The sequence below is a fragment of the Bos javanicus genome, chromosome 11 (genome assembly GCF_032452875.1).
Source record: "Bos javanicus breed banteng chromosome 11, ARS-OSU_banteng_1.0, whole genome shotgun sequence".
Taxonomy (NCBI): domain Eukaryota; kingdom Metazoa; phylum Chordata; class Mammalia; order Artiodactyla; family Bovidae; genus Bos; species Bos javanicus.
In genome coordinates, this window is record NC_083878.1 from 14,300,988 (window position 1) to 14,322,821 (window position 21,834).

Here is a 21,834-nt window from a genome sequence, read left to right on the forward strand (position 1 = left end):
TATTTAGTTCTGGTTGCAGTCATGGAAAAGAAGAGCTATTTCATGAAAAGTATTTTGGATATATCTGTGTTTTTCTCACAGAATCATAGGATGATACCTTGGTCTGGTCTATTAGTCATGTTTCGAGGGTTGTGTTTTTAATCAGATACACTTTTGTGTAATTGTCTCAATACATAGAAATGCTTTAAGAAACTATAGCATGAGATAATTATATTGGTTTGATAAAGGACTGGAAGCAGGTATTAAAGTTGAGTACCTTCATTTATAATTTTGTTGCAGGAAGGGCAATTTCCCATGCTGAGATAGATACCTCATGGGTGTCCATTTGGAAACAATAATTTCTTGCAGGAGTGGTATGATTATCCAAATTTATTTTACAGATGAAAAGATGAAGGTTCAGAGGAGCTAACTGGCCCGCCCACCCTCAATTCCTAAACAGCCAAGTGCTGCCTCAGGCATGTTGGTGCCACTGCCCAGGACAGGTGCTCAGTCCTGCCTCCCCCCAGCACAGCACACAGCTAGGAGGACCCCAGGGAATACACATCTCATGTGAAGAACACTGGGCACACGCATGGGTCAGTTCAATGCTGTTGATGACTAAAACAACTGGCTGCACAGAGGAAGGGCCCTGGTCTCCACTCCAGCTAGGCTCTGATGGGGGAGGCAGGGGGAGAGGGCAGCAAGCCACAGGCTGCCCAGATTTTCAGAAACACACTCTGTGCTCCTAGGCTGATGTTCTGAGCACATCAGAGTAAGCAGAGAAGCCTGCACACTGCTGCCCCTAAGCCTCCTCCCCCAACATTCAGGGCTCACTCTCAGGGAAGATTTCTGAGTGAGAGATTCCAGATATCGGGTGCCAGCCATCACAGAGGCACAGTGGAGAGCCCTGCCACGTTCTCCCTGGTGAAAGATCTGTGTTGGGAGTGAGGAGTGTGGTAGTGGAGGTCAGGCTGGAACAGAGGAGGCAGGCAGGGATGTGTGAGCATTTCTCATAGCCACTGGAGCAAGTTGATTCTGGGCATAAAATGGTCCCTCCCTCTGTTGGGATTACATCTCCCCGTCCAGGCAGTCCTCACGGGTGGCTCCCTCCAGTGTGGCCACAACTGGTATCCTTGCCCGAACACTGGAGGATGTGTAACTCACTCTCACCCCCTTCTTCTTGCTGCTCTGTGCCTCGGGCTGATCCAACCACAGCCACTCAAGCAGCTCTCAGGATTGGGTCTCTGAGTGTACCCCGTGAAGCTCCCCTCTCCTGGCCGAGTGAGGGGAAACCCTGCCTCATACACAATCTTCCTCTCTTTTCTCCTTCTTCCCTCCTTCCCTTCTCTTCAACAGAGAGGACATACATCTTGCCCTCTTCAAAGATCTTCAGACATCCTCTCCCTCCAGTCTCTCAAACTCTCTATTTCTTTATTCCCTGAGGTAGGTCATGAGCTAAAAGCGGCAAAGTCAGTTTCAGCCGTCCCTCCTGCAAGGCTCGGATAGGTGACTTAGCCCTCATTTGGAACAAGGGGATGTTCCACAGTTACTGTTTGGTCTCACCTGGAGGGCTTCAGAAGGATTCCCATTGCAGCATCCTATCCTAGAGCACAGATGAGTGAGGTATTCCTGGGCTCCAAGCTCGCCCTATCTTCTTCCCAACCACATGACTAGATTTCTAGCATGTCCCCCACAATCTGAGGTTGCCTAAGAGAAGGCTTGCTCCACCAGTGGGTGTATAATTTAGTTTAAAGCACCTGGACCAGGATTCAGGCAGTCTTATCATAAGCCTGTCTCTCTCATTAAAGGGCTGTGGGGCCCTAGACAAGTTAGTTACCCTCTCAGGGTTTATGATTCTCGGCTCTTAAACAAAAAGTTTGAGTCTGATGGTTCCCAGGGCCTTTCCAGTTCTAGGATGCAAATCAGTCTAGAGGACTACGCAGGGTCAAGGCCAGGCCTGTTCTAGGACAGAGATGAGGCCCAAACCCTCTGGGTAGTTCCTGACATTTCCATTTCCTCCGGTGGGCTGCTTTGTTATCAGGTGACACGATTGTCCCGGGATCCGTCTCCTGCCTTGGGATCATGCTCTCCCACAGTCCAGAACAGAGACAAGGGCAAGTCCCTGAGCCTGGGGGGCCCCAGGGTGACTTCAAGCCTCAGCAGATCAAGGAAGCTGTGTGTTCCAAAGAGCTTTGTCCCAGGACCTAAAACAGGCAGCGGTAGGAATGGTCTAAGCTCCCCCTCCGCTAAAGATAAAAACACCATGGGCTCACGGATGTTCCCAGTTGTAAATCAATCAGCTAGGACAATTTCTGCCCTTATCCCTTGCCCAGGGTTCCTCCTACAACCTCCATCCATCCTATCCTCCTGTCCTGGCTTCCCAGCCACCTTAACTGGAGTAGAAGGAAGTTTTCAGCTGCCTCTGACAACAGTCCACAACTTGGCCAAGTCATTGTGAGAATCCTAAGCCGCCCAAAGCATAGGCGAATAGATAGGCATTCAGGGGCCTCCACCAACCTCTGGGAGCCTGGGTAGCATGGGTCCACTCCGACAAGCAGACTGACGCCCAGCATACACCAGGTTTCCCCACCCACATGGCCCAGTCGCAGCCTGTTTTCCAGGAGTCAATGCCCATGAGTAATCCCTCTGCACAGCTATGGGTAGGATTTCTTTCTCATGTTGTTACGGAGATTAAAGTGCTACCTCCTAAGGCCACTGGGATGATTAAATGAGATTTCATTAGTAAAAGGGCTTCCCAGGTGGTTCAGAGGTAGAGAATCCACCTACCAATTCAGAAGATGCAGGAGACTCAGGTTCAATCCTGGGTCCAGATGATCCCCTGTTGCAGGAAATGGCAACCCACTCCAGTACTCTTGCCTGGAAAATCCCACCGCAGAGAGGAGCCTGGTGGGCTGCAGTCCACGGGGTCACAAAGAATCAGACACAACTGAGCACACACATACAAGTAAAACGTGAAAACCGGCACCGCACAAGCTGCAGATACTAAGAAAGTAAGACCTGCCTTCCCCTGCCAGCTGTTTACCTGAAGCTCAGACTCCCACAGCTGATCCCCGTCTTCTGAGCTCCTTTGAGATTTTTGTCAGTCTGAAACCCTAAGTCAGCTTCAAATCCGGCTCTTGAAGAGAACTTTGAAGGTGTCGGGTCTACAAACTCCGAGACACTAAATAAGCTGCCTAGAATCTAACCCATAGCAGATGGCCATGCGGCTGGGCCCGCTGCAGAGGACGGTCTCACGTCTGTGCTTCCACCGCCCCCTGCCGGCTTCAGTGTGATACTGCAGGCAATGCTGGCATCCCAAGCCCAAGGACCCTCAAGTTGAAGCAGTCTACAGAGGAAGACAGCAAGCCAAGGCCAGGTGTCTGAGGAGGGCAACAGCTTGGAACTGCACAGTGACTTATGGCTCACAGAGCACTTGCCTGTTTGATTTTCACGACCACCCTGCCTTGCCTCTGTTCCTAAGCTCAGAAGGGAATTCACAGTCATTGTTCAGCCCTGATAGCCTCACTATTAACAGCTGACCTGTCTCAGCTTCAGGCCATGTCCTATACCCTAACCATACCCTAATAGAATATTCCAGAAAACCAATGAAACAGACCTGTGCAGATCTCAATGCAAATACTGGTGTTATTTCTAAAGCGCTTCAGTTTTAACCATGCTGTAAACAATCCAGAATATTCTGAGGAAATGCATCTGTGTATGTGTGTGCACCTGTGAGTTTGGTGTGTGGATTCCCTAGCAATGCAGACTGGTTAATATATGGCAGATGTCAGCATTTGTCATGATTATGATGATTAATAAGCATTTCTCACGTGCCAACCAGCTGACAGTTTCATTTATTAGTAACATCAAGAACCGGGGTCAAATGCATGGTTTCCACAGTCCTTCCGGGCGAGAACCGTGGACCCCATCCAATAGAATTTGGATATTTACACAGTGAAGGCACATGACCTGGCGACACTGTCCACCAGCACCAGATAGTGATGAGATCTCCCGTCAGAGCCAGCAGAGGGAATACCTGCCTTTCTCCAGTTCTCTTTTCAACTGGGGGGAATCTAAACCCAGACAGCACTCCTCATAGTAAAGGAGTCATGTCTTTGAGCCCTGAAGATCTCTTAAATAACTGGAGTTTTCAGGTCATATATTTATAGACTTTCAGATCCAAAGAAGACCTTAAGAGAGTATTCTAGTCCAATCCTTTCATTTTGCACTAAAATGAAGCACAGAATAGGGAAGTGACAGTCTAAGGTCACAGAGAAACAGCTGGGATGAGAACTCAGGGTCCTTGGCTGTTTTTTCTCCAGCTGACCTTAATTCGAGTAGCCTCATTTCTAGATGGGAATTACTGGCTTCAATTGAAGATTTTTAAGCCCGATCTTTTCTTAATGCACAGAGGAAGAGGAAGAAACTGGCACATTGTAGGTACTGAGTAATTGGGTTCGTTGGCTTTTGCTTTTATGGATTAATCTTACTTCATGCAACTTAAGAAGGTTAAACTCATGGGACTTCCCTGGTAGTCCAGTGGCTAAGACTGCACTCTCAATGCAGGGAACCTGGGTTTGATCCCCGGTCAGGGAACTAGAGCCCACACACAGCAACTAAAAGATCCTGTGTATCACAACTAAGACTCGGCGCAGCCAAATAAGTAAATTTAAAAAAAAAAATTTTTTTTAAAGAAGACAATTCAAGTAATGAATTTCTCTCTTTATTCTCTCCAATGAAGTGATCAGAGGTTTGAATTGCACCCCACTGTCCCATTGCAAATCTAAGTGTGCATCTGAGGTTATAATATGATGTTTATTGAATCAAAGGAAAGGCTTTTTGAGGAAGACACCCAGGCTTAGAGTAACTCTGTTTTAAGCTTCTGGAGGCATGTTAGAATCTTCTTTGAAGGAGAGACGCTGTTAGCACTTGAGCGAATATAAGCTGTTTAGGGAGTTAGGACATAGCACGAATACTTCCTACACCTATTTCAAATACGTGATTAAAACAGACATGAAATGATACTAATTGCCTATTAGCCATTCAGGCCTAGTAGTTTTGAATTTGCTTATCATCATGATTATAAATCATATTTTTATCAAAATCTTCCAATCCATTCAATGTTCTTCCAACCATCATCCTGAAGAATAACACCTCTGTCATCCTGAAACTTTCAGAGATTCATGTTCTGCAGGGCAAGTTCCATCTTCCACGGAATCCCCAGGGTAGCATAAGAAGACTCCTATGGAGCTTCTTCTTCAGACCCTCAGAGACCAGGGTTTACAGTTTCCTGGTGCACCAGTGACACACTAGGAAGGAATGACAGAGAACTGGTTGAAGGGTCTTCCTCCAGCTCAGGACGCTGCGCCACATCCCCGCACCGCCAACCACCACCCCCAGACCAAACACCACTCTGCAGTCCCAGCTGGGGGGATGCCTCCGGGGCAGGACCCCATCCCATCCTGGCCATTCATTAATTTTCACTGTGCATGCCCCATGTGTCAAGCACTGCGGCAGACTCTGGAGATACTGGGATGACCAGATACAGAAGTGGTCCTTTCTCACATGGCGCTCACAGCTTTTCAAAAGCCCAGCTGGCTCATGGATCAGCTGCTCATGAAAATCCATAGCAGGGATTTTTAAATCACTTCTGTGTTGCAGCATAGCCAAGGCACTTGGGTTAGAATCTCTGCTTGAGTCCGGGGCCTCAGAGGGAGGGGCTCATCAGATGACTGACTTCTGCATTAGATCACTGACTTCTGCATCAGACGGTTTGCACGGAGCTAATTTTACAATCTCTGTGAGCTTACTGGGAGCCAGGCAGCAGCTCTGCTCTCAGAGAAGGTGGGTTTGGATTACTGTCAGCCCTGAGGCCATGGTGGGAAGGTTCTGGGCTACAGCGAGGTTGCTGTACATTTGTAGGCATCCTTGCTGCCTGGGAGCCCTGCACATGGTCTGTGTGTGTTTCACCCTGAGGCTAAAGCTATTGCAAAACTTGAAGGGCCGCCTGACTGGAGACCCATCTGCCTCCCTCACCCTCTGTGCTGACTGCAGATCTGCCTGTCTCCAGGGCCTCTCCTGTACCTTCCCCCTCTGAAACCCAAAATGTCTATCAAATTTCCTATCAAATACCCAGGAGGAGATATGACTTGGGTATCAGGAAGAATCTGGTTCTGCTAACTCAAAAGAGGCTGCAACAGCCTTTGGAGAGTGAGTGCAAGGCCCACTCGGCCCAACTCAGAGACTGGGCTGCTTCTGAGGCTCCGACAGTGGACGAATCTGTCCTGGCATGGTCTCCTTTCACCAGGCATTGTTCCCCACAAGTATCACACAGGGACTTCCCCAAATGATTCCAGAGACCATGGAGTTCTCTGCTACACACACCTCCAAGGCAGTAACCAGTCACCACACAGGGCAATCAACTGGTGTCTGAAAAGGTTGCGATGCCTTCCAGGGCACCTACACATCCCCGGAATCAGCATGGCACAGGGTGACCACAGGACAAATGTGCTCTGTCTCACAGATTCATTTTTTTCCCTGTCTCCTTAGTACCGCACACAGTGTCTTTAACAAAGAAGGGTCTCAAAAATGCCACTGCTGGACACTAAAGATCAGGCTCTTCTGGAGTTTTATCCATTACCCTCATCTTTATGCAAATAATGGAATCAGTGGGTGATAAAGGCATCACACAGCCCTCCTTCCTCTCAGGAGACCCAGCCCAAGCTGCAGCTTTAAGGGGATTCTTGTTATCTTCCTGCACGTTGGAGGCGGTGCCTCATGGCAGAAGGCGGTGTGGACCCATGGCTTCCCAGCCAAAAATACAGGAAGGCTGAGAGACAGCCTAACATCTCAGCCCTCCCTCTGCAGCAGAACTTTCCCCAGCCTGTGGCCCCACCTCCCTGGACTGCGGGGCCCTCATACCAGAGTGGTGAACTTGTCCACGCAGGCATTGCGGATCTTCTCCGGGGTGGCAGGGCTATCTAGCCGGAAGAGCTCCTTCGTGTTATTATTTGTGTGCTGAGCTCGAGCCGCGCGGATGGCATCCTTGATGGCAAAGAAGACGGAGGCGCCCAGGAAGAGGGGCGGCTCCCCGACCGCCTGAGTAGACAAGAGCAGAGCACAGACAGGGAATCAGGGCCAACCTCCACAGCTGCAGGGCTGGAGACCCCAGGGACCCCAGAGCAAGGCAGGAGCTCAAAACTAAACAGGGGCCGAGAACAAGCAGTCTAATAAATGATTCCTCCTTGTGGGCACATGTCTTTTAAATTTCACTGTGTGATTTTCTCTGATGACACCATGCGAATATAATGGACCACTAAAAGTTGTATGAAGCATTATATTTTACAGACAAAAAAAAAAAATCTGATCCTTTCCTCATAGCAATAAACCTCAGGGAATAATCTACCTGCAACTCTGTCACCAATATTTACAGTCACCATAATTATACTTACAAGTTGCTGAAACAGAGGTATCATGACCAACAGGATGGAAACTATTTTCTAGCAAAGGCCGTTTCATCCCCCAAAGCATAGATCAGAGACTGCGCATAACAGAGTCAGCAGGGAGACTTGTTAAAAATGCAGGCCTGGGCTTCCCTCGTGGTCCAGTGGTTAAGAATCCACCCACCAATGCAGGGGACATGGGTTCCATCCCTGATCTGGGAAGATCACATATGCTGTGGGGCAACTAAGCCCAGGCAACATAGTCACTGAGCCTGTCCTCTAGAGCCCGGGCACTGCAGGTAGAGAGCAGCCCCCATTCTCCGCAAAGAGAGAAAGCCCACGCAGAAACGAAGACCCAGGGAAGCCAAATATAAATAAATATATTTTTTTTAAATGCAGGTTTAAGGACCCTACCCCACACCTACTGAATCAAAATTTCTAAGGGTGAGTCCCATGGAGCTACCTTTTTACCCTGAGCCCCCAGTGACCCGACGCACGCTAAAGTGTGAGAGCCGACGGCAAGGACCACAGTGTTCCAGGCCCTCCCAACTGGAAAGTAAACTGAGATGTGTTTCATTGACGACAAGTAATTATCTGTCTTCCTTCTTAGACCAACAACTGTGTCAATCAGTTTAATGAATTTTATTAACTGTTTTTCATACTTATTGGGGACACGGAGGAAACCGAGGGTAGTTATAACCATCCAGGCATGCTGATCAAGCCTCAAGGTCTAGTGGCGGTCATTGAAGGAGGTGAAAGTGTGTGCACAGGGGAATGGGCTGATTCTCAAGAGACGACAGGGGTGCAGGACCTGCGACAGCATCTCTGGGACCAAGCCTCAAGGATGCACGCCTGAGACGTGGGTGTAGGTCAGGACTTGACCTATAAGACTGACCTAAGGAATCCCTCTGAGTACACCCCGAAAGCTGGCTTAAATGACAGGGAGGTGGTGTCATCCTCAACCCAGTGCCCTGTGCTCCCAGGCAGGTCTGCTCACCGCCCCCCTCACCCCACCTCCAGCCCTGCCCACCCATCGTCTGCCCCAGGCCCTTCTCTCTCTCTTCCATGCGAGCTCCCTGCAGACCCCCATGGCGGGTGGTTTCCCACAATGCAGACCGGAAGGCAGCACAGACCCAGGGCAATAGTACCTTGGAGGCATAGATGGCCTTCTTGTTGGGGCAGTCGCGAAGCAGGGACACCCTGAACTCTGTGGGGATGCTGCCAAACGCGGGGATCTTGTAGGTGCTGGGGCCGCGGGTGTGCAGGCTCCCCTCAGGGGAATAGTGTAGCTCCTCCAGGGTGAAGAGGCCCAGGCCCTGGACAAACGCCCCTTCCACCTGCAGGACAGACAGAAACCATGGCTACCCTGCCTCCCACCCCCCATCCAAAGACAGGTGCTGCTTTCCACAGCAGGCACCAAGCCCCACCTGCCCAGGCGAACCGGAGAGAAGCTGGAAACAGCCCCCTACTGCTTCCTTCCCCGGCTCCTGCCCCAGCCTGGGATAACCGATCTGGGCCTTTGCCAGCATTGGTGTAGGCAGAGCAAAGGCAGGGACACTGAAATCGGTTTCAGAACTTGTCAGCGGTTCCAGGAGCGGGACAGGCAGTGGTAGGCGTAATTTCCTATGAAACCTACTTCAGGGCCGATGCAGATGTTCCTTCCATGATGCCACAGGAGAAACAGCACCCCCGAGCTGAGAAGTGAGCTCGTGGGGTGATGGTGGCTGAGGGTGTCCCTCAGGGGACCACTACCCGCCGTGTACTGAGAGGGACCATGCACTTTGGGGCAGTCCCACAAGACAGGCTCGATCTCTGGGTTGCGAAGATCCCCTGGGGGAGGCCATGGCAACTCATTCCAGTGTTCTTGTCTAGAGAATCCCCATGGACAGAGGAGCCTGGCGGGCTACAGTCCACAGGGCTGCACAGAGGGGGACACAAATGAGCGACTAAGCACGCAGCACAAGACAGGACTTTCGTGGTTAGTAGATTCCAGGCTTTTTGAACTCCCAGTCCTGCCTGCCCTCTGGGAGAAGACGGCCCCTGCTGCAGCTCACAGATCTCTTGAAGGGCACACGCCACGCTCTGCTGGCCCAGGTGTCTGCTCTCCCAGCCTCACTGCTCAGAATCATGGTATGTGGCACCATCACGGCTAAACAAGTGTGTTCAGAGGGAGACCAGACGCTGAGCATCTCTGCGTCTGCTATGCCAAGCTCAGTGCCTGCCCATAGGAGGGGCTCCCCACACCGCTGTTCAATGACTTAAGAAACAGTTTTATGACTAAGTTTCTATATACTCAGTGATTGTCCAGTTTTGGGAAATACAACGAACCTTTTCTACCGCATGTTCGATACGTCGGTTCTTGATTTCTCCCCCTGACTCTGTTCTACCTGCTCTGCTCAATATTCTCATATTTTCCCAAAGTGACTTTCTTCCAGCCATCCCTTTATTCCTCCTCCTGGAACCTGGGGTGGACTCTCCACAACCTCAGGCTTGGTAGCATTTACTTGCTAGAGTACAACAGCCATCATCAGTGGAAGAGGAATAAAGAGGGAGAAGATGCCTCTGCCCTGAGACCCCACTGCCTGCACACTGAACTCAAACTCGATCTTCACTCCCCTCGGTGCCACGTGTGTGTCTGAATATTTAGTGTTCCCACTGCCCATCATCTTGCTTTCTGCCGTGTGAATGCCCTTTTCAAGTTTATCCATGTGGATCTGTCTTCTGCCTCAGGAATTGGGTGGACTCTCATCCACTAAATCCCACTCTCAGGGGGACTCACTTGGCACCATGCTCAGACCTCCTTAAAAATAACAGCGGGGGAGACACTGTGGCCAGGGATCCTAGGAGGCAGTGGGGCACATCGGTGGCCAAGTCCCTCACCACCCTGATCCCCCTGGAGCCTTACCTGTCCAATATCGATGGCAGGGTTCAGACTGGAGCCAACATCCATGACAATGTCTGTACGGAGGTTCTAGAATGGATAGCACAACAAAAGCAGTTTGAGAAGAAAGGGATGTATGGAATAACAGATGGGTCAGAGCAACCCTTAGGTTATTAAGAGCAATAGGAATAGTTCTTTCCCAAGCAGAGAGCTCCAGGCACCCTCAGACAGCAGTGTGAGTAGGAGGGGCAGGCACCCAGCTTCCTGGGGCTTTGAACCTGAGTCCAGGTCAGTCATGTAAGAAAGGCAGTGACAAATACATCCTATGGGCTGAAAGCAGCCCGTCCTCTGCTTCTGTGGAACTTGTGAGCTAATAATGGTTTTCATGGTTTTAAATGACTGACAAAAATAATAAGAATATGTTGTGACATGAAAACGATATGAAAATCACATTCCAGGTGCATAAATTACATTTTGTGGGAACACATTCACGCTCATCTCTTTGCATACATTCATATCTATTTTCCTACTACAAGACAGAGTGGAATAACTGAGGCAGAGTCTCAGAAAATCTAAAATATTTAGTTTTGGGTTCTTTTCAGGAAGTTTGCCAAGCCACGACTTGGCACACTGTTTTCCCAACCAGGAAGCTCATTCCTCCGCTCTTTGTATTACAGTTTTAGAGTTTCTCTTTTCCCCTTTCATTCTAACGTTTTGCAAACTTCTCACCTTATGATCCCCTGTCAAACAGTCAATTTCCACTTCTGAGCAAGCCACCCCGTAGGTGAAATAGTGGAAGGCATTCCCTGAGTTGGTCTCAAAGCTGTAGCCAAGGTTGGGTGTCCTGGGGAGAAGAGAAAATATCGCATATGAATAAGATGGACATGTCCCCCCTCCCAACTCATACACATACAAAGAGTTTGTCCCATAAAATCTTAAGACCCTAAAGGCTTTATTTTTTATTCAGCTGTTCTTTAAAAAGTCTGTGAGTTCTGAGCACTTTGAACCTGTCCGTGAAACCCCTGCATGGCTGAGCATCTTGCCCCTTGTCTCTGCTCCATTTTGCCAATGGCCTTCATATGAATCATTCTGCAGAGCTGAGCGGTGCAGGGTCCCAGCACGCCGGCCTCTATGTGGTAGAAACAGAGGTGACAAGTTTGCCTGAGCTCATGCAGGACGTGCAAGTCATGCTCCAAAGGATCTACTGAATTAGAATTCAAGAGCTCAGAACCAAAGGTTCCTTCTGGGCTGGCTCCTGGGCTGTTCATACAAGCTCACCCGGGGCTGCTCACCTTTCTCAAGGTGAAAGGTAACAAGATCAGTAACCCGTGCCAACACGGGTGCAGCCACCTGGTATTACTCTTCATCTACGGACCCCTCCTAAGTTTCAACAGATGATTTGAGCAAAGCGCTGTTAAAAAAAAGCAGATTTTCTTTTTTACATTTTTTCTTTTTTTTCTATTCCTTTTTAAAAATTTATTAGCAAGTTTATTCTAGCATTTGGTGTTAGGTTTTAGACTTGGTTCATTTCTTTTTTTTTTAATTTCTTTATTTGATTGAAGGATAATTGCTTTACAGAATTTTGTTTTCTGCCAAATATCAAATGACTTTTTTTTTTTCAATCCTGACTATCTTATATTATGATTCCAATTTTGCATGAGCTACATTAGTTGTGTGTGTGTATTCTCTGTTTATAGCACTCTGTACCTGAGCTATTCTATACCTTACACAGAAAGAATAATGTGAGCTGATGTGATAAGAATTTGCATGAAAACAAAACCAATACAGGGCTGAGGGAAAAGTCTTTTCCCAAGAGATGGCCATGTTCGTTGACCTCTAACCTTATCAAGTTCATCTGGGTGTTCCCTGATAAAACTCCAGTTCTATCAACTCTAACAATGAAATAGGAACTTATAAGAAAATCTTCATTAGTTTGTGTTTGTGTAAGTCAAATATTACATAACCAGGGAGCACTGGCAAAACATTACTTTGCCCTAAAAAATACATATGTATATTTACTTTACGTATATAGTGTATATATTTATAAATTTTCACACAAGACCTTTTAAAGTAAACATCCAACTATTTTGCACATCCACTGATCCGTGGAAGAAAAGGTCTTAGTTAGATTTCCCAGAGAAAGCTAAAACATTATGGCTAACAGTAAATATGATCATTTCTTTTCATAGCTTCTAGATCAGACAGGCAAGGCCTCTGCTGAAACAGGGTCTCACTGAATTTTCAAGTTTCAGAAGATGCTTTTTTCTAAATCCCATTTTATGTTCCACTCTACATTTTGTAACAAGACCACGTGCTCTAGATCCTCCTCTCATTCTTTTGCAGGAGAGCCTGCTTAAAGCAATCTGACGCAAAGCACAAATAATACACACGGGTGACCCTCAGAACACCAGACGCCCCTGGTTCTTACAGGAGAATGCTGAGGGGCATGGCTGGTGACCGACCCATTATGTCATAAAAGAGGAGACAGGTTCAGAGAGGGACCAGTGACCCCCCAATGGAATGGTACACTTTAAGACCAGAACTAGAACAGAGGTCTTTCGATACGATAGCTCATGCTTTTGGCACATAGTTTGGTAAGCTCACGTATTTCAGGGCCCCTTCAATACACTGAAGTTAGTGGCAGTCCATTGGAGAGAGAAGCATTTTGGTGGACCTGCTCTCTCCTGACCAAAGGCTGATAGAGTGCAGCGCTGGAGGGGCCTGCAGAGGTTAGGATGACAACTCATTGTGAGAGGGGCAAGGTCAGCACCTTACTTACCTGTAAAACCCAGTGGTAGACAAGCTCACTCTATCCTGGTAGGCAGCCATGACCTGAGGAGAGGGAATGGCATCAGGAAGGGGGAAGCATGGCTTCCAGAAACCCTGGCCCGGCACCAAGCTTTCATGAGCTCCTCCTCCTCACCTGGAAGCTGATCAGCTTTTTTTCAATAGTGACTCTCGCTTCCACATGGCACCTCCTGCTCTTCACCACCACCCCCTGCACTAGGCCCTGGTCATCTGAAGCCTGGAGCACCACAGTAGCCTCTTAACTGGTCTTCCAGCCTCAAGTCGCCTCCTGCCCTGCCATGTAGCCCAGTCCAGTCAGAGGGATCATCTTAACACACCACACAGTCCTTGTCACTTACCTACTCTAGAGCTTTCCATGATTCTGCATTGTGTACAGAGCCACTGAGCAAATGCCTGACAGTAAGGATTCCAGTCTTCTCTATGGCTTCCAGTAATCCACACATCATTGCTACTCAAATCAAAACTCCAGCGTTAACTCTCTCCCAATCCTTCTCATCCCTACACTTCTGCACCTTCATTTATGTGGTTCCTCTGCTGTATCTGTCAAAATCCTTTGCTTCATCAACAATCAGCTCAAGCTTGCCTCTTCATTCACCTCTCCTGTGATGACTCCCTACTCTGGCCATTATAACAGCAACTCTGTACAATGCTCATTCCTTACTTAACATATTAGACTTGTGTTCTATTAATAAAGTTGTCCACCTCTCCATCCATTCTATCTCTTTAGTCACTGCAGACAGTGACTTCAGCCATGAAATTAAAAGATGCTTGCCCCTTGGAAGAAAGCAATGACAAACCTAGACAGTGTATCAAAAGGCAGAGACATTACTCTGCTGACAAAGGTGTGTATAGTCAAAGCTATGGTTTTTCCAGTAGTTGTGTACAGATGTGAGAGGCCATAAAGAAGGCTGAGCATTGAAGAATTGATGCTTCTGAACTGGGTGCTGGAGAAGACTCTCACCGAGAGTCCCTTGGACTGCAAGGAGCTCAAACCAGTCACTTCTAAAGGAAATCAATCCTGAACATTCACTGGAAGGACTGATGCTGAAACTGAACTTCAATACTTTGGCCACTTGATGTAAAGAGCTGACTCACTGGAAAAGACCCTGATGCTGGGAAAGATTGAGGGCAGAAGGAGAAGGGGATAATAGAGGGTGAGATAATTGGATGGCATCACTGACTCAATGGACATGAGTTTGAGCAAACTCCAGGAGACGGTGAAGGCCAGGGAAGCCTGATGTGCTGCAGTTCATGGGGTTGCAAAGAGTCGGACATGACTTAGCAACCGAACAACAACTACATAATAAATTTTTATTTTATTCTTCCTTCCTTCCTTTCTTCCTTCTCTCTCTTTCAATATTCACAGTTCTAAATGTAATTTGTTGTTGATGTAGCTTGCATCATGATCATTGTCAACTTCCAAGGACTTTACTATATAAAAGATGCTATTGAGTCCTTTGCAGACACTGCCTCACTTAGTGTTCAGTACAACCCTATAAGATCAGTACTATTATTACATTCATTTTACAGATGAGAAAACTAAAGTTTACAGAAAGAATTTCTCTAGGGTCTTTGCTATATGACATCAGATATATACATAGATAGTAGTGGTGGCAGTAATAGCTTGCCTTTTTCAATACAGTACAGACACTAAAAAGCTTTGATGCCTGTCATGTCCCAATCACACTCTTCTGATAAAACCCTTTTGGAGGGTTACCTGCTTATAAGGAACACTGGACTACATGGCCAGTAGATGAAGACAAAGCCCAGGTCAACAGATTGTAGAGACTGTCGTTGAAAACGTTGACATTGTCTTACAAATCCATGCTAAAACCCACACTACCAAAATCAACCCACATTCACGTGGTATCTGTGAGTGTGGACAGGGAAGGACAGGTTGTGTGAGGCACAGTAAGATGAGTAGGTCTAGGAGAAACAGCTTATTTTCTTTGACTGTTTTGAGGGAGACTTGCACAATCTGAATTGGTTCATGTGTGGTCACATTTTATGGGTTACTATTGTATCCAGTCCTTTCATTGGAACATGAGGGGAAGGTCAAGTGGGGCCACCATCGCATGTTTGCTTGTGGGCGGAGCTGAGTCTCCCATCGGAGAGACACTTCCTGGCAGCTTCCCTCTGAGGGTTTCTGACATGCAGGCTTCTAAACCAGAAATCAGAGAACTGGGCTCATTCCTCTCATGAGTGCTCATATCACTCCTAAAATCACAGGCATGATATAAATTTGTGGGGAACATCTTTTGGAGTTTCCCAGGTGGCTCAGTGGTAAAGAATCTTCCTCCCAAGCAGGAAACACGGGTTCAATCCCTGGGTCAAGAAGATCCCCTGGAGGAGAGCGTGGCAACACACTCCAGTAGTCTTGCCTGGGAAATCCCACACAGAGGCGCCTGGCGGGCTATAGTCCACGGGGTCCCCAAGAGTCGGACACAACTGAAGTGACTGAGCATGGACACAATGTCTTTTTCCCTGTTCCCTCACAGACAAGAGTCTCTGTGGACCCAGACTCCAGAGCTGGGTAATGCAGGAGGCTCCTGGGGCAGCCCTCTCAGAAATGGAGGTTTGAAGAAATTGAGACTCTTTAAAAGACTGCAGATGAATGGGACATGGGATGACCTCTGAGAGAAGTCTCAGTAAGGCAGGAGTAGCAGTCACCCCCATCTTATGATGCTCAGGGCAGGTGAACCCCCAATTCCCTCAGGGCTGTCAAGATCCTGGATCAAAAATTCTCAAGTGACTTCCCTCAACTATGAACGCTGTAGAGAAGGGGGCCAGCAAGGCTGAACATTTGCTTCTCCTGTGAAAGCATACAGACACCTCAACTTCTCTTTGCCTTTGTGACTAGATCCTGACCTCCTCTTCCTGCCCAGGGTCGGGGACACAACCCTGCTCTTAATTTCTCTTTTGTCTGCAAACTTACCCAGTCTTCCCAGGAGCCATCAGGATTCTTTTTCTTGAAGGGTTCCAACCTTTTCAGGATGGTCTGGCAAGCTTCCTAAAGAAGACAGCCCACATGGCAGACACATCAGTCCTCTGCATTCCCCAACTCAAGCAAAATCCTGAGGTTCTCCAAGCAGTGCTGTGCCCAGAGTGCCACTCAGACAGCCATGCCACCCTCTCAGGAATGTTCCAGGCCCTGGGTAGGAGCCACTTGCCCTTGTGCAGAGAGCACTTCACGACTCAGTCCTGAAGTTGACACGAGGGGGAAATGCTGAAGGATCCCTAAGGAGGTGCCTTCTCCCTTCAAACTCCTTTGTCTGATGACATTACCCACCTTGAGGTGGGGGAAGCACGGGGATGACCTGGCTGACCCCCAATCAAGGTTCAATTTCGATCCATTGTCTCCTGCTCAGTTCTACCACCAGGGTGTGTGTCCTCCCAGAATCCCCTGCATTCCTCCAACTTCCCTCCCCCTCTACGCTCATCCTTCCAGGCCTTGATGGAAGTGGTAATGGTTCCTGGGCCCCTCTTTTAGCCTGGTGTCCTCCTGGTGAAGAGAACCAGAGGCACGGCCATCGCCACAAGCCCGCAAGGGAGCCATTGCAGCTCCTATCTGGGGACTCTCCCGAATCCCTGCCTTGGGCTGGCCCTCAGCTCGGCAGCCCCCGAGGCTCCTTACATAGACGGCCTGTCCATAGATGTCGGTACTGACGGAGGCGGCCGTGGGAGAGGAGTTGGGCACCGTGTTAGTGCTCGTCTCGCTGATATAGATCTTAGAGATGGGGATCTTCAGAGCTTTGCTGGCCACCTGCGAACAAAGAGGACACTACCTTCTAGGGAAGGCCCTGGCAGGGCTTGGCTGCCTTCTCCCCAAGGTGGGATTCAGATTCACTCTTAACAGGCAAGAAAATAATTTCATAAACCACAATTCTACTGAGGCTGGGATGTTCTCACATCAGTCTGAATCTGAAGTAACACTTTATGGAGTGGTTTGGTTGGATTCAAAATATTCAGAAACCTGATGGTGATGAACAATGCCTTTTTAAAACTAACCCTGGCTTTAAAAAAGATTCAGCTTGGCCAGTGCCCACAAGCCAAGCAGGTGTGACAACTCTAATCCAGCTCCACTGAGAGGAGTCTCATATGTGTGAGGGAAGCCAGTTACCTTTAACACACACCTTACACACGGGCACAGAGCCCTTAAGTGCTGGTGATGGAAGTGGCCCGAATCATCACCAACACCTTTGCATAGATGGGGAAACTGAGGCCAAGAGGAGGAGCAGGCTTGCCCAAGGTCACATGTAAATAAGCAGCTGGGCAAGGGCCAGAACCTGGGCCTGCCTCTGCTTCTGGGATGTGGCAATGCTCACTTTTTCACAGCATCATACTTCCCCCAGACATCACGGTGCTGGGGAGGATGGACACTGTCTCCAGACTGCTCACCTGCACCATCTTGGTGTGAAGGCCTTGGCCCATCTCTGTGCCCCCGTGGCTCACCAGCACGGAGCCATCTGTGTATACGTGGATCAGGGCTCCTGCCTAAGGGAAGAGAAGAATGCCAAACACAAAATTCAGCAAATCCTAACTCAGTTTAAGGCCCCGGGACCAAAAGTACTGGAGCCCAGGAAAAAGAAAACCAGCAGTAGCATTTTGAATAGAAACCTCAGACAAAAATATCAAAGTAGTATACATCTCATGATTTAATAATGTAGACCTTCAGTAGTTTGCAAAACTTTAAAAAAAAATCTCTCTGTCACCCATCCTCAGAGGGAGGGCAGTCATATATGTTTGTCCCGCTTCTCTAGACAAAGAGATGGGATTAGAAAGGCAGAGCAGCTGTCCATAGTCCAATAGTCAGGAAAATAATAACTAGGCATTGACCCCAGGTCCAATAGGGAGGTACAGATTAAACAGCAGAGAGTTCCTCTGGTCAGCCCTGCTCCCATGACAATATGTTCTTGTTGTGTCGTGCTCAGTCATATCTGACTCTTTGCAACCCCATGGACTGTAGCCTGCCAGGCTCCTCTGTCCATGGAATCTTCCAGACAAGAACACTGGAGTGGGTTGCCATTTCCTACTACAGGGGATCTTCCCTGATCCAGGGATCAAATCTGCATCGCTTGTGTCTCCTGCATTGGCAGGCAGATCATTATTACCACTGTGCCACTTGGGAAGTCTTGCAACAGTGTAAACAAGAGGAATGGGACCCCAGGGCAGTGAAGATGGACAAAATTATGCAAAGCAATTACCTGATTTAGAAAAGGAACTGTGAAGCTTATTCCAAATTTGGTAGGAATTATGCACAATCCTCTCTTTTTCCAACAATTCTCCCTAGAGGAAAGAAAAAAAATCTCATAGTAACTTCTCCACCATATTCATGTCAGATTGGACATGTTTCATGCAATATCTTTGTAAAATTGGAACAAGGCGTCCTTGGAAGTGCCCACTCAGTCTTGGTCATAACTGAATTGTGCTTCGATTGGGCAGACAAAGTGAGAACAGTGGGCATTTGGGTTCTGGATCCTCCAGTGGAGCTGGAACAAGGTCCACCCTTGAAAGTCTCGACCTTAAAGAGTCATCACTCTGCTTCCCTGAGAGGGATCAGGATTGGGTCAGAGCGCTCTGGTGGTCTTGGACTGTGACGACGCCAGGAAAGAACTGTGGCTTGTTGCTGATAATACTTCCTCTGTGCTGTATATTTGCTTATCCAAGTAACTCTGTGAGAGAGAGGCCAGCACAATTATCCCTACTCTCCAGATAATGAAGCTGAGACCCAAGGAGATGGAGTGACTACCAAGGTCACATTTATAGATTGGTGTCAGAGGCAGGCACATAATTATGGTGTTCTTAGTCCTGGGCCAAAGCATCGTCTGCCCAGAAGGCAGACAAAAGTGCGAAAATGTACCACACTGCTATGATCCTGAGTGCTGTGACCCGGGGTCCCCTGGGCTGCAGAACATATCAGGATCTCAAAGAGATGGCCATGGATGAGTCAGCAAACACAGCAGCCTTCTCCGTTATCTGTTGCTGCTGCTGCTAAGTCGCTTCAGTCGTGCCCGACTCTGTGCGACCCGAGAGACTGCAGCCCACCAGGCTCCCCCGTCCCTGGGATTCTCCAGGCAAGAACACTGGAGTGGGTTGCCATTTCCTTCTCCAATGCATGAAAGTAAAAAGAGAAAGTGAAGTCGCTCAGTCGTGTCCGACTCCTAGCGACCCGGTGGACTGCAGCCTACCAGGCTCCTCTATCCATGGGATTTTCCAGGCAAGAGTACTGGAGTGGGGTGCCATTGCCTTCTCCGTCTCAGTTATCTACTACGTTATTATTCTTATTTTGAGTTCAGCGAAAGGGCTATAAAATCTGAAACCCTAGAGAACCCCAGAACGTCAGGCTCCTCCCCCACGGCGCTTACTTGTTGAACTTGTCGACCTCACTCTTCCGAGCGTAATACTGAGAGCTCTTCAGGCACTCATCCCAGCACCTGGGCACGCTGAACCCCTCAAGCTTCTGGTTGAAGTGGGTCAGGTCCCCTTCTTTGTACATGTTCTTACACCGCACCTTCCCAAGCAGAGAGACGCTGAGGCCATGGCCGTGGCAAGAGACCAGCGGGGCGTAACTGGAAGTGGAGTTTCCTGCCCCTCCCAGGCGCCTGCCCATCGTCTACCCCAACGGAGATGTCCAAAATCCAAAGTAGGCTAAGCCCCTCTGACTTGTTCCTTCAAATTCCCAGCTTACTTCCTCTGCAGGCAGCCCACAGGTCACTGCAACTTCGCTCATCCAGTTCTCGGCAATGAACAGAGCCTGGGGCCCCCCAAAGCCCCGGAAGGCCGTGTTGGAGGACAGGTTGGTCTTGCACAGCCGCCCAGTGCCCCGGATGTTGGGGATTTTATAGCAGTTGTCCATGTGGAATAGAGCTCGTTCCATTATCTGAAGCACACACAAGAAACCAGATTGGGAGAGAACAGTGCATGTATCTCATTGGCTCCTCAAAAAAGGAGGCGAGCTTTCAACGTCTGCAGCCACCCCTGCCTTTGCCAGCCCCACAGTCAACCGCTCTTCTTTGGGCCCACAGTGTTGTTTTCCTGGGATATCACAACACTTTCCTTAGTGCACTCCTGGCCTGCGTCTCTTCCCTCTAATCTATGCTTCATACTAAAAGGTAAGATCATAGCAAGTCAAGCACTTGCTTCAGAGTGCCACTTGTTAACACCAGAATAAAGTCTGTATATCTTTAAGTGTGGAATTCAGGACACTTTCTGACCTTTCCCCAGTATATCTTTTATCCTCTTTTCTGATAGCCTGTTACTCTCACCTTAACGTCCCTCCCCACCATATCCACCTGCTAAAATTCCCATTACAGCTCCCACATGAGGAAGCCCCTCCCAGATCCTCTAGTTGGAATTGATCATTTGCCTCTTTTAAAAAAGTTGGTGATTTTATTCCCATTAAACTTGTACTACAAATAGTTCTAAGAATCTAATACTTTCGTAAGACATGTAATGCAAACCAGCAGCCCCTCCTTCCACTCCCCAGAAGCAACCACTTACTCTGCCAGTCGTTTACATTGTCTTCCACGTCTCTAAATAATGTGTTTACATTTCCATTTCTTGTTCAGTTTTAGACTTTTATACTGTTTTCCCATCATGGGATAGGAGGATTTAGTCCTCTCTCCCCCACCCCCGCCCCAACCCTCTTTCTCTTTGTACACACCGGCCTCCTGTCTCCCACCATCCCTATATAGTTATATATTGATCTGATTAACCGTCCATGTAATAGTTCTGTAAACATCACTTACAGTTGAACCCTGGAGTTATGCTAGAATTACTTCTCTCTTTATTGATAATATTTCCCACTTGGAGCTAATAATTTTCTTTACTTTTTACCTTGGCTTTGTTTTCTATGCACATATTTCTAAAAAACTGTTTTCAATATGTTCAAACATATTTGATTTTCTATCAAGTCTCATCTTTTTTAAGACATTGTTTCTGGAGCCTTCTGACCAACTTTCACTTAAATTGGCTGCCCCAGGCTTCTGTGGTGGTGCTTCCCTGGTGGCTCAGATGGTAAAGAGTCTGCCTGCAGTGCAGGAGACCCGGGTTTGATCCCTGGGTTGGGAAGATCCCCTGGAGAAGGAAATGGTATTTTTCCAGTATTCTTGCCTCGAGAACTCCATGGATAAGAGCCTGGCATGCTACAGTCTGACGCGTCTGTTCAGCTGTCACTCACGGGTTTTCCCCTCAAATTCATCCCAATGATTCCTTCTGCCTCTCTCCACATTGCATTTCCTCTTTCTAGATTCCATGTCTTCCCCTTTCTTAGTTTTACACCTTCATATTATTGGAGTACAACCTTCAATCTTTCCAAAAAGAGTATATAGAGAGGTGCCTTTTTGAGAACTTACATGTCTGAAATGTCTTTATTCTGCTTTCAGTTTTAATTCATGATTTGGCTGTATATAGAATTCCAGGTTGGAAATAAATTTCTCATTTACCCTCAGCATTTTGAAATCATTAGCTCACCAGTACTGAGAAATCTTATCAATAACTTTTCAATTCTTGAAATGAGTCCTGGTTTTGTTCTCTCTGAAAATTGTGAAATCTCCTTTGTCCCCAGGTTTTTGAAATTTCACAATAATGTAAATTAGCATAAGTCTATTTTCTTTTTTTTAATTTTTAAAAATATTTAAAATTTTTATTTATTTACTCTATTGGAGGATAATTACTTTACAATATTGTGAAGGCTTTTGCCATACATCAACATGCATCGGTCAA

General features: G+C 47.8%; 1 protein-coding gene across 8 annotated transcripts in view; it reads right to left on the reverse strand.

The window, feature by feature from the left end:
• Positions 1–4,686: 4,686 nt before the first annotated feature.
• XDH (xanthine dehydrogenase) overlaps positions 4,687–21,834 on the reverse strand; it is a 106,811-nt gene continuing 89,663 nt past the window's right edge. For all 8 annotated transcript variants that reach the window (XM_061432014.1, XM_061432017.1, XM_061432016.1 and 5 more), the window contains 12 exons: positions 19,799–19,990; positions 19,476–19,621; positions 18,315–18,396; positions 17,509–17,604; positions 16,745–16,873; positions 16,046–16,120; positions 13,082–13,134; positions 11,032–11,146; positions 10,327–10,392; positions 8,570–8,758; positions 6,901–7,077; positions 4,687–5,288 (listed from right to left, as the gene is read on the reverse strand). In XM_061432014.1, coding sequence (XP_061287998.1) covers positions 5,238–5,288; positions 6,901–7,077; positions 8,570–8,758; positions 10,327–10,392; positions 11,032–11,146; positions 13,082–13,134; positions 16,046–16,120; positions 16,745–16,873; positions 17,509–17,604; positions 18,315–18,396; positions 19,476–19,621; positions 19,799–19,990 — 1,371 coding nt within the window. In that variant the 3' untranslated portion in view covers positions 4,687–5,237. The remainder of the gene's footprint in view (positions 5,289–6,900; positions 7,078–8,569; positions 8,759–10,326; positions 10,393–11,031; positions 11,147–13,081; positions 13,135–16,045; positions 16,121–16,744; positions 16,874–17,508; positions 17,605–18,314; positions 18,397–19,475; positions 19,622–19,798; positions 19,991–21,834) is intronic.